This window comes from Cajanus cajan, chromosome 4 (genome assembly GCF_000230855.2).
Source record: "Cajanus cajan strain Asha chromosome 4, NIPB_CcT2T_4, whole genome shotgun sequence".
Lineage (NCBI taxonomy): Eukaryota > Viridiplantae > Streptophyta > Magnoliopsida > Fabales > Fabaceae > Cajanus > Cajanus cajan.
The window spans coordinates 46269297-46282967 of NC_138520.1; the positions used below are offsets into that span (position 1 = coordinate 46269297).

General features: G+C 35.5%; 1 protein-coding gene across 7 annotated transcripts; it reads right to left on the reverse strand.

The window, feature by feature from the left end:
* Positions 1-8975: 8975 nt before the first annotated feature.
* LOC109816975 (SH3 domain-containing protein 2) lies at positions 8976-13023 on the reverse strand. 7 transcript variants are annotated; one of them, XM_083072506.1, is made up of 9 exons: positions 12845-13011; positions 12586-12739; positions 11740-11862; positions 11569-11638; positions 11421-11474; positions 11021-11177; positions 9749-10940; positions 9433-9629; positions 8976-9351 (listed from the first exon to the last, which is right to left on the reverse strand). In XM_083072506.1, the coding sequence occupies exons 2-6, from the start codon at positions 12643-12645 to the stop codon at positions 11053-11055; spliced, it is 432 nt and encodes a 143-aa protein (XP_082928632.1). In that variant the 5' UTR covers positions 12646-12739; positions 12845-13011; the 3' UTR covers positions 8976-9351; positions 9433-9629; positions 9749-10940; positions 11021-11052. The 7 variants fall into 7 exon arrangements, 5 of the variants coding, with proteins under 5 accessions (XP_082928632.1, XP_082928634.1, XP_082928631.1 ...); XR_014433069.1 differs by having other exon boundaries at positions 9433-10940; positions 12531-12739; positions 12845-13023; XR_014433070.1 differs by having other exon boundaries at positions 9433-10940; positions 11740-11878; positions 12845-13022.
* Positions 13024-13671: the final 648 nt, after the last annotated feature.

Here is a 13671-nt window from a genome sequence, read left to right on the forward strand (position 1 = left end):
TGGCTTAAAGAACGTCGAGAAGGATCTTGATTCCTCTTCGTTCTTTGATCTTTAACAGGGTTGTATCCTAACCCTTGTTTCCCCGGATTATCCTTGATGATGGGTAGCTCCGGAATTCCTTGGGAATCCTTGCCAAGTCCTTGTCCCGGCAAGTATCCATTCTTGGTGAGCATATGGGCTACCTTCTTCATTTCTCGGGGAAATGTCTCAACATTGGCGATCTCCAATGCTTGGAAGGCGGTTTCTAAAGCTTCCTCTGCTGCATCCACGTAAGGTATGGTGGATGGCTTGCTGATGAGTATGTCATCTTCAGCTTGTACGGTCACCAGTTTGTCATCCACTATGAATTTGACTTTCTGGTGGAGCGTAGAGGGAACAGCTTTCGCATCATGAATCCAAGGTCGGCCGAGGAGACAGCTGTATGCGGGAGTAATGTCCATCACTTGAAATTCGACGTTGAAGATGGTGGGTCCAATTTGGATTGGGAGATTGACTTCTCCCACCACTTCTCTTTTAGAACCGTCGAAAGCTCGAACGATCATGTTGCTCGGGCGCATTTGGATTCCCTTGATTGCCACTTGCTCGAGCATTCCTTTTGGCATCACATTCAAGGAAGATCCATTGTCTACCAAGACTTTAGCGATGTGATACTCCTTGCACTTTACAGAGATGTGCAAGGGCTTGTTGTGGTTCGGTCCCTCAGCGGGGATTTCTTCATCGGTGAAAGTGAGGTGATCATTAGTCGTGATGTGACTAACAATCCCCTCAAACTTGTCTTGGGAGATAGTGTGCGACACGTATGCCTCGTTCAAGACTTTCAACAGAGCTTGTCGATGCGGTTCGGAGCATAGGATCAACGACAATAGAGTAATCTTTGCTGGCGTCTTATGAAGTTGATCCACGATGGAGTACTCGCTCTGTCGGATATATTTTAACAGCTTATCTGTCTCCTCCTCGGATTCTTTGTTTTCCTCGGTTTTCTCTTCTTTTTCTTTCCCTTTATTCTTGGGAGCTTTATCATGAAGATCTTCGGGAGTGTAGATCCTGCCACTCCTAGTTATGCCCCCAAGTCCAGCGATGTTAGAGATATCGCTGTCGGCAGAAGAATGGATGTCGTATATCCATGGCACAGCCTTATTTGATTTGTAGGGAAAAGGTCTTGGAGTAGTGATCCTTAACGGTGTTGGACCTTCCCCTTTGTTCGTCTTGATTACCAACAACGGAGTTGACGTGTGTTCGCTTGGCACGGTTGTTGGCTTACACTTGATAACGAACGGCGTGCGATCCATTCTTTGAACATACGCATCGATTAATTCTTTCTTTTTATTAATGTTTATTAATGATTTACTAGGAGGGATGTATGAAATGTAAACCTAGATCCCTCCATGATCTTTGATAAGAATGCATGATATGAGATGATGACGTTGAATATGCATGCATTGTGTTTATTCAACTAAGCATTATCATGTTTTTAGGATGTCCCTAAGATGATGCATGATATTGCTTGGTTTGGATAAATAATATTTTTCTTTATTTTTCTTTTGGGTATTTTTTGTATTTTTTGGGTGAAAAGGGAAACTACCTATATGAATGTGATGAAGGTAGATGTTAACACCGTATAATGGAAGATTCTTATTCCTATTTATTCTTATTTTTAAAAGAATAGGAATGTTGTATGTTTAAAGAAATGCAATGTATGCTCAAACAATTTCACATAATCAATGCACAAACAATTCACTCATCCACGAACAGTCATGAGCGAATCACGAGGTAGGGGTATCCTGCAGAAAAGTGCATATTCAAGGTGGATCTAACTGTTCTCACCGGTCTGAGGCCCCCAAGGTGCCCCCATTATAGGGACCCAATTCCTCTCGTCGTAAGTCGATGGAAAGCTCCAACGCACTGTCGGACTTGAGTTCATGGTTATCACCTTGAGTGATGCTTTCCGACAACGGTCTACGGGCACCTATAGACCCATTCGACAACCGGCCGTACTAACATCCACTCCCTATGGCTTTCCACTCATGCCCCCGGGTATAGAGGGAACTGTTGTGTGCAAAGGTTTGTGTACAGTTTGTATTCCAAACAATTGCGAGAATTTAAACATACAACAGTTATTTAAAGCCAAATAAATAAAACATATTATCATACAAGCGAGGGGTAATGAAGTAATTTTAAACTATTATTTTAGAAATAATCCATCACTAAATGGGACTGACTCTCGAGGCTTCCCCAGTGGAGTCGCCATCTGTTGCCACCGGCCCGAAACGGGCTTTCGGCATTCGCGATGGATGGTTGGACTCTTTTATTTGTTTAAAAATATGGATTGCTAGAATGACTTATTCTCAAACTGAGACCTTGTCAAACGAGCAATTTTTTTTTTTTTTTTTTTTTTAAAGGCTCACCAATCCATGTTAATCCCAAGCGGGACCCTCCATGGATTAGCGGTTTTCATAAAAAGGAAGGGTTCATGGAGTCGCCACCAATGTTTTACTCAAAACATTGGAAAAAGAAGTTTAAGGCAATCGATTCAAAAATCGACTTCGGCCATGACAACCAGAGTCGGGTAAGGGAGTCGGTTACGCGTGGGGAAGGTGTTAGCACCCCACAGCGCCCCTTTCGGGTTCCCTATGACAGATTATTTCTAAAAATAATAGTGCGAAATTACTAAATTACCCCTATTTATTCTAAACAATTATAACTTAACTATCTACATGATGACAGTTAAATATACACACAGAAAGCAGTAAAAGGAAGGTCTTAAGAAGAAACCTTTGAAGCGTGCTTTTATATTCAAGTAAAACTGGGAAGCTTTTTGGCGTTCCCTCGCTCTACAAGCCCGCTCGCTCCCTCCTAGAAAATTTTAACTATGGAAATCCGGAGGATTTCCCTTCGACTCAGTTCGAGACTCAAGCAAAAAGCTCAGAACTCGAGAACTTTGTCGGATCAACTCTCCGAGTGATTTCTAGGCAGAGCACTGCTCAAAAAAACCCAGAATACTCAAGAAGAGGGTTAAAACTCAGTGTAAAAGTGTCAAATGACGTCCAATTGACGTCATATTTATAGGGATGAGGCGCAGTACGGCCTCTGGGGGTCAATACGGCCCGTATTGAGTTTTTGAACTACAATACGGCCGTATTGAATTCAGTACGGCCGTATTGAAGTTCAAGAAACCTCAATACAGCCGTATTGAGTTCAGTGCGGCCGTATTGAAGTTCAAGAAACCTCAATACGGCCGTATTAAGTTCAGTGCGGCCGTATTGTAGTTCAAAATGTTCAATACGGCCGTACTGAACTTTTGGGAGGCCGTATTGGGCTTCATTCCCTCCACTTCCTTATTTTGAGCTATTACAAGACCTCTAGACCTACAGAGAATCCTCCTAGGGCCTTCCATGAGTCCTTCTGGCTGACTTTCCTTCAGTCCTCAAGAGTCTTCAAGCTTTATTTCTGACCCGGACAATTTTAGGGGTCTACATGCATGGATGCCAAAAAGGTCTTGGACTCCCTTGTGTTGGGCTTAGAGTGTCTCACCTAGCGCCACATTGATGACATTTTGAGAAGGATTAACATCGAGTGTGACTCTAATCATGTTGGGTGAATTAGTTCTAAAGAGGTTCAAAACCTCTTCATGCCAAGTGTGAGTAATACCATGTTGAATGTGATTTTGGTAGAGAGATCCTTGATTTCTTTGAGTTGGGCATGAGTTTGACCTTGTTGGGTGCCACACCATTTTCACAATCTACTAGGTTATGTAGACAATTTAATATCAAAGGAGCTGTGAGGAGTGATTAAGTGTTAATATTACAAGAATAAAATTAATGAATTAAGAAAGGGGATATAATTGGGAGAACTAGAAAGAAGCTAGGAATATAAGAGTTTAAGTATACAATGCGTTCTAATGTGTATGAATGACGAGGACATATGATATTGATGTATGAGAATATATGATGAATGGATGTTGTGATGGATCACTATGAGTTGATACGGGGAAATGTGGTGGATAAGTTCAGGGTTGCGATATAGCAAGTTACATGTAAAGGTTATTGTAATTATGTGATAGTGTGGTATTGTTAGTAAAGTTCATACATAAAAGTTTTGTTGTAGGATAATGTGAGTCTATGTAGGTAGGTCCCAAAGGTCATCTACCTAAACCTAAGGGGTGTTATGTTCGGGATCCTCCAATGAGAATGAGGTGACTATGGCCAGCTATAAAACTTTGATAGGACCATGATAGATGTTCCCTGGTTGAGGATGGATCAAGGGGGATTATCGGAGGAAGGTGGTCCCTACATCGTAGAGGGGTGGTCCCATTCCATGTCTCCTAGGTTATTTTGAGTTGATGATGATAATCACAAGGATATTAGTACCACATGCATATTATGTGATAATGTGGTATTGTTAGTAAAGTTCATACATACATATTTTGTTGTAAGATAATGTGAGTCTATGTAGGTAGGTCCCAAAGGTCATCTAGCTAAACCTAAGCGGTGTTATGCTAGGGATCCTCCAATGAGAATGAGGTGACCATGGCCAGCTATAAAACTTCGATAGGACCCTGATAGATGTTCCCTGGTTGAGGATGGATCAAGGGGGATCATCAAAGGGAGGTAGTCCCTACATCGTAGAGGGATGGTCCCATTCCATGTCTACTAGGTTATTTTAAGTTGATGATGATAATCATAAGGATATTAGTACCACATGCATATAGAATTAGGCAAATGCATTTGCATGAGTCTATGTATGTTAATTGTAATTGATTGGGCTTCCTATATGGATGTAAAGTGAATTGGTGTAAATTGAGATGAATATTTCCTTTGATGCTTCATGATTATGAATGCATGGAATGAAGTTTAAATATGATGTATTCCTATTTAGGGTTATTCTTATGCTTCATATGTATTATACATGGATGAGATGTATTCTCACTCTCTGTTTTTGTTGTTGCGTGTGTTTGGATTGATCATCATTTGTAGGCATAGATCCAGTATTAGAGAAGAAGTTTAATGGAGGCGAAGCTTGAGGCTTCATTGATTATTCTAGGATCTTGCACTTATAGTGTAACAATGGGGCTAAAGAGTTTAAGTTTCTTTTAGTTTAAGGGATCTTATTAATTTTATGATTTTGTTCTTGTTAGGAGTTTTATGAAATTGGGCAATTTTGCCTTACTTGTAAAGTTGGATCCTATGACCATGTGCAAGCTCCATAGGCTAATATTAAAACTCATCCACATTAGGTTGAGTTTTTACATGCGTTGGAAATTTATAAAAGAATGTCAAATAATATCAATCAAGTACAAGTGGTCAAAACCAAATCTAGCTCCTTGAATTAAAAACGTATCTATCATACGGTCAAAAAATCTATTTCATTGTGGGAGATATGACAAGTTTTTGCATGCTAGTCACAACCTATCTTTTAAACTAATTCAAGGCATTCTTCATACTTTGTCCTCTAATAATTATGTGGAGAAAAGATAGGCATTACAAAGAGAGGTTGAATTATGTTTATAAAAAACATAACACTTTATGAAGCAGTAAAGTAAATACTTAAGTGCAGATGAAGAAAAACAAAGAACACAAAGTAATTTTGTATAGATTAGTCTCAACTATCGAGAGTATGTTAGGTTATTGACCAAGCTCTACTATTTTTCACAAAAATACAAGTATTCCTTCATAAGTCACTTCTGGTTCAACCTAATAAGTATTTTTTTATTTATCTTTTCAAGCAAACTACTCAAGTATTCTTTTAAAGACAAATTTTCTCCAAGTTTCAACACTAAGTATTTTTTAAACACCTAGTCCCTTTACGATTCAAGTAAACATAAAGTTTAAGTTGAGATGTCGTCTTATAGGCAAGATGTGATAAAACATTTAAATACAAATCTTTACAAAGAAAGAATAAACAATAAGTTTGTTTGTTGCTTTTTTTTTTTAACTTGTCCAAGCTTTGTTATATTAAAATACAAAGTGAAGATGACCATAGTAAATCCTTAAGTTTCACTTATCAACTTGCTTCATCTTGCCTCCTTGTATGAAGACGTATCTATTGATGCAATTAATGTTTGCATTTAATGCGTATCATTAAATGAGCATTTCTTATCTGATCAAGAATGTTATTTATCAAATTTAATGTATAAAAGAAAAGGAATTGTAATGTGTGTCAATTTCAAACAACTTTTGGCTGACTTCACATACTTTGAGATATTTGATTGTCCTTTCTCTAATGAAAAGAATATCATCCCTTTATATGTTTCAGGCACCAAAGATGTTTTTACTCCTATGACCCGTTAAGGAATAATATGAAAACAGATGATAGAAATATCAACATATTAAATATTTTATTTAAAGCATTTGTTCACGTCAACAGACGATACATTTAGTTTTGATAAGCGAACATGCATAAACATTAATATATATTGTCTTAATATGCAATTTATACTAACTATCTTAGAGCTTAATATTTTATGCTTTACAAAAATGATTATAGTTATTATCATTAAAATATAACTTTGAGGGATTTTAAATTGTCTTTTTATCTAACAAATTCTACCTAAATATTACACAAAATAGAAAGTAAGTGATTTTTACTTAATTTGACCTTAAATGCTTAAATGTTGAATGTGATATTAATATATAAGTTTAAATTTCATATAAAATACTATGTTTTGATTTTGGTCAATGCATTTTTTTTCATTATTGAAATAATTGGTGTAAACATCCCAATTTTTTTAAATAAATTAATAAGAGATTTAATTGGTATTATATATATGTGTGTGTGTGTTTTTAATTAAAATAAAAAAAGAAAGGTTGCAAAATTTATTATATATATATATATATATATATATATATATATATATATATGTTGGAAGAAGTATGTTTTATTTTATGTTTCTTTAATTAAATGCTTTATTTAATTAATGTGAGGGAAAAAAAAGGGTAATTGTGGTTTATTCTATTAACTGATGAGTTAAACGAGGGTTAGCGTTAGTTTCCTTTTTTATGCTTTCTCATGCTTCTCTTTACATGTGAAAATCTTGGACAATTGAAGGCTATTGAAGATCATCTTGGAATTTCACACCCATCATCCAACATTCATCAATGTAAGAGTGAATGAGTAGTTTCACTCTAAATTTGTAAGGTAGGGAGATTGGCCCCCTAATCTCCTATCTGTTTAAGTATATTGTGAGGGAGGAATCTCTTATCCCTTATCTGTTTAAGTATGTTGTGAACTTATGTTTCATAGAATACTTATGTGCTTTATTTGTGATGAATGAAATATATGTATATTTGATTTCATGTTAATTGCCTAAATCACGAATCTAAGTTCTTGTAGTTCTTGTGGGAAGTCTAAAGTATAAAGTAAAGTGCATTTGTAAGTTACATTGATGTTTTGGATGTTTAATTCATGACTTATTTGTGTAGAATTAGGATTTATGCACATTTTTACCAATTGGGTTTCATGATTTGCGTGTTGGTATGTTTAGTGCGATTTTTTGCACTTTTTGCATAGAAGTTTTTGGCATGGCATTATGAACCTTAAGGGGCACTAGGCATGGGAGCAACAAAGGGCATAAGTTGTTCTATGTGACTCATACGTCGGGCGTGGGATGATCCACACTAGACTTTGGAGCTTCAAGGAGCTCCCTGGTGCAATCTCATTGGGCGTGACGCCGAACGTGGGTCTTCCAAAGAGCAACATATGTTCTCTTTGTGAATTGTGCTAGGTGTAGGGTGCTCAATGTCGAGCGACACCCTATAGGTTCTCAATTACTTGTTTTATGTACTTAATGATGTGTTTTGAAGTACATAAGCAATGTAATGACCTTTTTTAATTAAAGAATATAGTATGCTAATTGAGTAATGGATTATGTGTAACTTAATAGCATAATTTGACCTTGTGCTTATCTTTGAGGTTGTTCACGATGATGTATGATATGTGTTTATATGTGGATGATGTGATAGTAATGTGACATGAAATCTAAGCTGAGGATTTTCCAAGATAAAGTTTGGGCATGATTGCTTAGTAGCGACATGAATGTGATCTATGATGTGAACTTGTGACGATGAATACATATCATGTGAACTATGCATTGGGTCTTATGTGACATGTATCATAAGCATAAATGTTTTAATGGGCATGATAAGAAATACAATAACTAAGGAAGGTCTTCCTCTTGTTAGCTTTGGGATTCATGACCTTGGGGATAATTGGGTTTGAGAGCCCTTATTTTGCATGTGTTGTGTGCATAAGGTGTAACATGGGCAACACTATTGTCCTAACATGTCCCACTACAAAAAAATGTGTGATTTATGACGGTTATTTTTGTCGTTTCTGGCGGTTAAAAACTGCCACAAATCGCATTATCGGCGTCATCAATAACCACTAGGTCCACAGTCGCCAAAAACAGTTTGTGGTGTATATTTTGTAAACGCTGGTTTTGGGCGTCAGAAAATTCAATCACTTTGTGGCGATTTTAAACCGCCACAAAATACATTTTAATGTTACTTGTTTTACAGTTATGGCGGTTTAAAACCGCCACAAAATTCATCTAAATTTTTCCTCATTCAACATTTAAACCACCACAAAATGTATTTTATGTTACTTGTTTTACAGCTTCTGACAGTTTAAAACCTCCACAAAATTCATCTAGATTTTTCCTAATTAAGCATTTCTGGCAGTTTAAAACCGTGGTTGACAAGGAAATTTTTGCAATTGACTCATGTATAGTCAGCGAATTAATTATGTACATATTAGCATATATACATTGTTTACTTAAAAACCACCAAAAGAAATATAAGTTTGACAGTATATCAAAATATAGCATTTTTATTCTGATGAAAGAACTAACTGTGATATGATTGCGTGATTAAATAACATAGAGTTTTTTTTTTAAGTTTAAATTTTAAATATACAGTTATAGTAAATACTTAGAAAAAATATATAGTTATTTATAATAATCCTATTCAATTTAAGCATGATTGTTTAACTATGTTTGACTCTACCATCACACCAAGAAAAAATATCTCCCTCCCATTCCATTGCTATCTCTTTTCAGACAATGGGAGAGCTAGGAAATGACATGAATTTCATGTTGCCCAAATCCAAACATAACACCATTTTCTCCATCAAGCTTTGTCAAAGATCAAATCATGAAAAATAGGGATGGTATCAATCATTTCAGGCTAATGAAAGGTCACCTAAAAACTACATGCACTGAAGAATTTGTCGTCAAAGAACCCTCAAGAACATCATTCAAATGCATCATGTCTGGCACGTAATAGCCTCATGTCCCACTACCATCTCCATACTGGAAAGTGTAAGAGCATTGGTTGTTCTGACTGGAACAGCTGGCATCTGATGATTGTATTCAATTATATCACCTTTGGCCAGAACAAAACATTTAATAAAGAAATTGATGGGGTCAAAAAAATTTACCTCAATCAGTAACAAAATCCAGCAAACATCAAGGTATGGCGGTATATTGATTTCACTGTTTTATAAACATGATAGTATTGAATTAACCGAAAGCTCACTTGTCTATGAACAACCACTGCAGGAGCTGCAACTGACACAGGGAACATCATTGTAGTGTCAATCTGCAAACAAATTCTGCTGGAATAACCAATTGCACCCTTGTAAAGTTGACCCGGAAATAAACCATTAATTTCAAATTAAAACAAAAACAGAAGATATAATGCAAGGAAAAAAACTGACAAATTGGGTATGGAAGGAAATTTGGACATTTTCTTACCATTGTATAAAAGTAAGCTATCTTTGTCCATTTAAAAAATTGTGAGAGTTGAATTTTGTGAATGATTTAAAGAGCTTCAGTCATAGATTGCAGCCATCCCAACAAGAAAACAGAATTAGAATTGATGCTAGGAACACATTAATAAGATATGACACTAATTGATTGCATTTGAACTATACAATCTTCAATACTGTTCCAACTTGATATTAGGCCAAATAAAGCCACCTCATAACCACCAAGTTTCCCCATATCAAATTCCATTGTTATTGGTAATTTGGTACTAAGGAACAGATTTGTTAAAGCCGAAAATCAGTTCAGTAATGCACTAGTGTATGTATACATATAAAAGGTGAATACCACAGAACCTGTGATAGAATACCTCATTTAATCTCATGAAATATTAACACAATACTAGCTATTGATTGACCAGTACCAAGATTAAGAAGCAAAAAGGCTACCTTTCAATTTCCCTGCTAAAAATAGCAATAAATCACCTGCAATGGTAAATCTTGCAACACCCGACTATAGTATAATGGACAATATTCATAATCTTCTCACCAATCCTTGTAAACACTACACAAGTACAATATCAAATAATTTATAGCAATTAATGTGAACAAAACATATATTTACCATTTTTCAACCACAAACCAAAAACAAGCATAATTTCATGAATGCTAACTATACTCTTTCTAATACATTTTTATTAATATTATTCTTGTTGTTGGTTAAATTTTTTTATCAAAAATTTTGTGAATGTTATATTTCATTTAATATATCATAATTGAATAGTAAGACTCACCAAAATTTATTATTTTAACCAATAATAAATAAAATATTAGGAAGTAAGTGTCAGAGATTGCTACTAATTATTTTTAATTTGTAATTTTATAATTTCTGTTATACCATTACCCAATTCAACCATGCATGCAGTTAAATAGGAAATGTATATACACGGTGTACTTAGACAAGACTTTGTTACATATTGTGAACCCCTAATTTTATCTTAACATATTTGTTACATATTTCATTTAATTTTGTAATTCCATAGTGGCTTGCCTTCCAACTGTGCTCAGAAAGTGCCTGAGCTCTGTTTCCCCCTGAGAAAGTTCCTGCATGTCTTTTCCCAGCACTCGTTATCTGCCTCGGCCAACTCAAATCGACACTTCAAATCTTCCACTAATAATCCTTTCTGTATTATAACAATAAGGTCCAAGACTTTAATACAAAAACTGTGAAATTTGCTAATTAATAATAATGCTATGAAGTTACCTCTATGACATTCTTATTGAGAAGGTGATGAATCAGATGAAATAGTATATCTCTTGTATACTCGGGATGACCCTGAATTCCAAGACTGTGGTCTGCAATTGCAAACATTTCCACCCATTTTCTCTGACCATGCAATCACTTCTGCACCATATACTTTCTTTACATGAAAAAAAAAGGATCATTTACTATGTATAGCACATAATAAAATGGGGAAAATATATTAAATTCCTACATGAATAGGACATAACAGAATGCCTTCCTTCACCAACAAGGGACTAATTTCAAACAATCCAACAACCCTACCCCTTAGGCCTAAATCAGAAAAGTTATTCACTAATTATTTAAATACTCTTTAAAAACTTTCGTGCAAAACTTAGTGCAGCTCTACACAATGTAGTACCAGTACATGTATTTTCTACACCATATTTCCTGCTATCTTCCGACAACTTTGCTCCTGTTACATAACATGCATATGAGTTCAAAAACAATATTTATGCTAACTAACAGCAACAAACTTTTATAAAAGCTTCATAACCAATGTTATGCACCTATTTCCACTTGCTTGGACCTAGTAACAATATAACCTTCTACACCACGAACAATATCCCTTTGATAATGCTGAAATCACATTAGAAGTTATTATCAGCCGAAGGGAGATGGGATAAATCAACAGAAACTATGAATGGAAACAAAGAATTGAAATCAAAGAACCAACTAACCTCCCCTGCACGTGTTGATATATAAAGTCTCTCAAGTTTCTGGTGTAGTTGCAGCTCCACTCCATCGGTAACCACATTATCTGAAACTCCATAACCGCCACCTCCAAACTGTTTCAGAACAGCCTAAATAGCAATAATTCTGAATTTTCATTAGCAAGTTGATAATTGAGAAATGATTCAAATGAACTAATCAAAACGAAGTAACCTTTGAGAAACAGGAATAAAAAGGGAAATGAAAATCTTCACAATTAATGAAGGACAAATCTTAGATATAGTTCTATATGTGATTTTTATGTTGTTTTCGCATCATAATTGTAGCTTCATATTGACCAATTTTCGTGTTGTTTTTCCATCATAATTGTAGTTTCACCTCTTAAATCTACATTGACCAATAATAGAAACCTTTAGTACATGCATCAACGATGTGAAACACCAAATTTAATTGAAGAACACTAAAAGTACATGCATCAACGATGTGTAAATGCATCTAAGTTTTGGCCGTAATTGAGATGGAAACATATACATGCGCATTACTCGGTGAGGCTGAATTCAGCTACCGAGCTCAACGCGTAAGCAAGATAAGACACCGATTTAAAATTCAACTCTAATCAACGTTTTATTTATTGATTGATTTCCGCAATGCAAGTGCGAAATTCTATTATATCCAACACTCTACGGTGTAACATGATTCATATTCACGAGGATAACAATTACGAGGAGTTAAATGAAAATTGCATCGGAAAATAGCAACGATACATAGCAAACAAAATGAAAAGCATGAGAAGGTATACCGAAATTCAGAGAAGGAACGAAGAAAGTGAAGGATCTAGTGAAGAGTGTGAGAACCTGTTGATGGCGAGCAACCTGTTCCCGAAGCTTCAATGCTTGCTTTCTTATAGCGTCCATTTGAATTTTATTGATTCAATTTCTCTAAGGAGAAGAGAGGAGCGAATGAATTGAATCTTGTCTCATACCACTGCGATCAACAACTTCTGCAAAACTATAACCATTCATTGGCCTTTGGATCCTTCCTCGAGAAACTTGTCTCTTTTCAAACATTTTATCTCTTTTTTTTAAATAAAAAAATGGGGGAATAGGGCCTTACCGAGAATGTGACTGGGTGTGAATTGCGATTGAAGGAAAGCAAGAAAAGCTGGGAGTGAGTGAGGGACTGGGAGTAAGCGAGTGGGGGAGTGATTGAGGGAGGGAACGAAGTGAGAAAAGAATAGGGAACGAAGTTTTTTATTTTTGATTTTTATTTGTTTAAAAATAATATAAAAAAATGGATGACACGGAGAGGTATTTAAAGATTGTGGCGGTTTTAAACCGCTGAAAATATCATTCTTTTGTGACGGTTAAAATAACTGCCAGAAATATAATATTTTGTGATTTTTTGAAACCGCCAGAAAAAAATCCTTACTAATTACATAATTTTTTGTAGTGTCCTGATGTATCTTCTCTTAGTGTAGAGTGTTATGGTGGCTTAAGTTGACATGTTTTCCTAGGCTACTCTATTTATGGCTTTGACCAATGATTGAAGTGTTTTATTGGTGTCACGTACATATAAACTAGAGAAGCTTGTGCACATGACATGGATATGAATCATGACTTGTTAATATGCTAAGTGAGTTTGAGTTGTGACTGCTATACCATGATGATGAATTTATTTATATATGTATGTTGTTTTGTTGTATGTGGCTACTCGGCCATATCTTACATTGACAATCACAGTGAGATGTTTGCACTCCCCTCTATTTGCCTTTGTGTTCTTGTATATGTTTTGCAAGTGAGAATCATCCTAAAAATGATGTTGGAGATGAGGCTTAGGCCTTATGTGATGATGATGTGTCGAGTTTTGTTAGGATGTGACATCATAGTAGTAACTTAGGATTTTTTATTTTCTTAATCTTTATCATGGATAAAATTGATATT

Coding starts and splice junctions, on each gene's coding strand:
- LOC109816975 (XM_083072505.1), bottom strand. CDS start 12,645: ATGGACGCTATAAGAAAGCAAGCATTGAAGCTTCGGGAACAGGTTGCT. Junction 11,863..12,585: donor AGGTTGCTCGCCATCAACAG/GTTCTCACACTC, acceptor ATTGCTATTTAG/GCTGTTCTGAAACAGTTTGG. Junction 11,639..11,739: donor TATCAACACGTGCAGGGGAG/GTTAGTTGGTTC, acceptor ATGTGATTTCAG/CATTATCAAAGGGATATTGT.